Source organism: Egretta garzetta, unplaced genomic scaffold (genome assembly GCF_000687185.1).
Source record: "Egretta garzetta isolate BGI_Z169 unplaced genomic scaffold, ASM68718v1 scaffold230, whole genome shotgun sequence".
Lineage (NCBI taxonomy): Eukaryota > Metazoa > Chordata > Aves > Pelecaniformes > Ardeidae > Egretta > Egretta garzetta.
This window is the reverse complement of record NW_009258281.1, coordinates 2,238,093-2,240,276: the sequence shown is the minus strand read 5'-3', so window position 1 is coordinate 2,240,276 and position 2,184 is coordinate 2,238,093. Positions and strand designations below refer to the sequence as shown.

Below are 2,184 nucleotides of genomic sequence, written 5' to 3'. Positions count from 1 at the left end.
TAGTTAGAGGTATGTTGCCTGTGTCCCATAAATAGCACTTGTTTGCCCACCAGGCTAGAGTTCGCTACCTCCTTAACGTGTTTTACAGCAAGAAAACTTTTAAGAAGTGGATCTGTTCCATGTTACTGAGTGGGTGTTTAATGTCTTTCAGGCAGGTGCAAATATGATTGTATCTGGCAGTGCTATTATGAAGAGCGCAGATCCAAGATCTGTGATCAATCTTCTAAGGAATGTGTGTTCAGAAGCAGCTCAAAAGCGCTGTCTGGATCGATGAGACCTACCCAAGCGGTGTTCAAGAAGGCTCTGTGTGTGCAGGAGAACCCTTGTTTCTCGTGCGTAAGGGAGGGCTGGATGAACGTTAATTATGGAAACTTGTTGCTGCTGAACAGAGGAATCATTCCTTCGCTGCAATGAAGCAAACAGCACTGAAAAAACATTCTGGCTGTCTTTCAGGGTTGGACATGCAATGGTTTGAACCCGTCTCTTGATTATGTGGAGGCTAATTTTATGGCACAACCTGTAACGCTGACTGGATTGAACTAAACTTCAGTCAGCTTCTTGCTTGCTAGAAGAGTGTAGCATCCCCACAAGCAATCTCTCTTGTGGAAGACTCTAATCAAACTGGTTTCTGCTGTCTGTACTTTGTCATGTGATCTGTGCATTCCTACCAAACTTTTCCAATATCTGCATTAAACACCCCTCCCTTGGTGTGGTAAGTCTCCTTTAAGCCGACTGTCAAAAGTGAATGGTTCGGGGAGTAAATTTGGGAAAAATGCCACTTAAGAGGGCTAAAAAAATCCCACAGATGCTGGAAATGCTCCTGTGTTTTGTGTTTACTACATAGAAGTACTTGACCTATGTAAGTCAAGCATGAAACAAGTCAGTGCGGCATCTTTACCAGGTCACTAACTGGGAAATATCTTCTCATTTTCCTTTCAAATAGCCAGTTAGGACAGCTGTGTCTAAAATTCCTGGAAGTGATGGGATTCCACAAAAGAATGTTGTTTTAAAACCCTACAGATAGATAGATTAAAAATTTTTATCTTGACCCACAGCCCTCCTTGGTTTGTAGATATGCCTGAGCAAACAATAAAGATGGTGACATACAGGAATGTTATCTATTTAAGTGATTTCAGTGTATGTGGGTTGAAAAGCACTGTACGGAGATGGCTCTGTCAAACAGCTTAATGCTCCTCTTAGTTATGAAGCCAAATAGTTCTCATACCTTCAATTTGCAAATGCCGACTTCACAGCCTGGCCTGTTTGGGCATGTGAAAGGTGGGTGTTACAGCTTGCTAGAGGAAGACTTGAGCAGGTCATTTTAGACAGACCTGCCTCCCATGGCTCTAATTAGTGTTGCCTGACTCCTTTAATAGTTCATGGTATTCCACCTGGGTTTTTTCCCTTTATGTTGTCATTACAGAAGGGTTGCAGACAGGTCTGAAGGGTCAACAGCTGCAGCCAGTCCATTTCCACAAGGCCAAAGCCAAATTCTGTTGTCTTTGCAGCAAAGCTGGGCATGTCACCTCCCAAATGCTGAGGCAGTGCTAGAGCTGATGCACCCCCTTCTTCTCAGCCCAGGACCTGCATGGTGTCCTACAGATAGGCCTCCACTCAGTGGCTGTGGAAGGAGCTGGCCGCGGCACGGCATGGGATGCTGACATTGTTGAGTCGGAGGAACTCAGGCTAGTTCAAACAATCCAATTTGACGGTGTCTGAAATAGCTAAACTACTACTTTTTCCTGTGTGGTTAATTGTGGTTTAGGTGAACAAATGTCTTTGCTTCCGCTTGCAACCCCCTCTGAGAAACAGCAAAAGAAAAATGGAGTCATTTGGACCTACTACACTGAAGACACCTTTCAGAAGAGGTTTGCCGAAAGAAAGCTTGGCTAGGAAAGGTAACAGTCCAAATGGCTGCTAGATGTGTTAAAGCAGCATATTCATACTTCTGGAAAGAAGAGTTTCATATAGTGTGCATAGAGAAACAGTCACAGCTCTGGTTATCTAAAATGCAGGCCAAGCAGCCACAACCAGGCTAAGAAAATGTTAGTTTAGGATTTGGAAGTGTGTTTTTTCATGCTATTGAAAGCAGTAGGACAGCAGCTGTAGTATCCTTGCCTCCTGCAGTTGATCTTAAGTTGGTTTGAAAGGATAATCAAATTGTTTCTGCTTTTTTTCCTAATT

At 43.5% G+C, this 2,184-nt stretch overlaps 1 protein-coding gene across 1 annotated transcript in view; it reads left to right on the top strand.

Annotated features, from left to right (window-relative positions):
* The window catches only part of RPE (ribulose-5-phosphate-3-epimerase), a 1,883-nt gene extending 1,185 nt beyond the window's left edge, over positions 1 to 698 (top strand). The window contains exon 4 of the mRNA XM_009636682.2: positions 152 to 698. Coding sequence (XP_009634977.1) covers positions 152 to 274 — 123 coding nt within the window. The 3' untranslated portion in view covers positions 275 to 698. The remainder of the gene's footprint in view (positions 1 to 151) is intronic.
* The last annotated feature ends 1,486 nt before the right edge of the window (positions 699 to 2,184 follow it).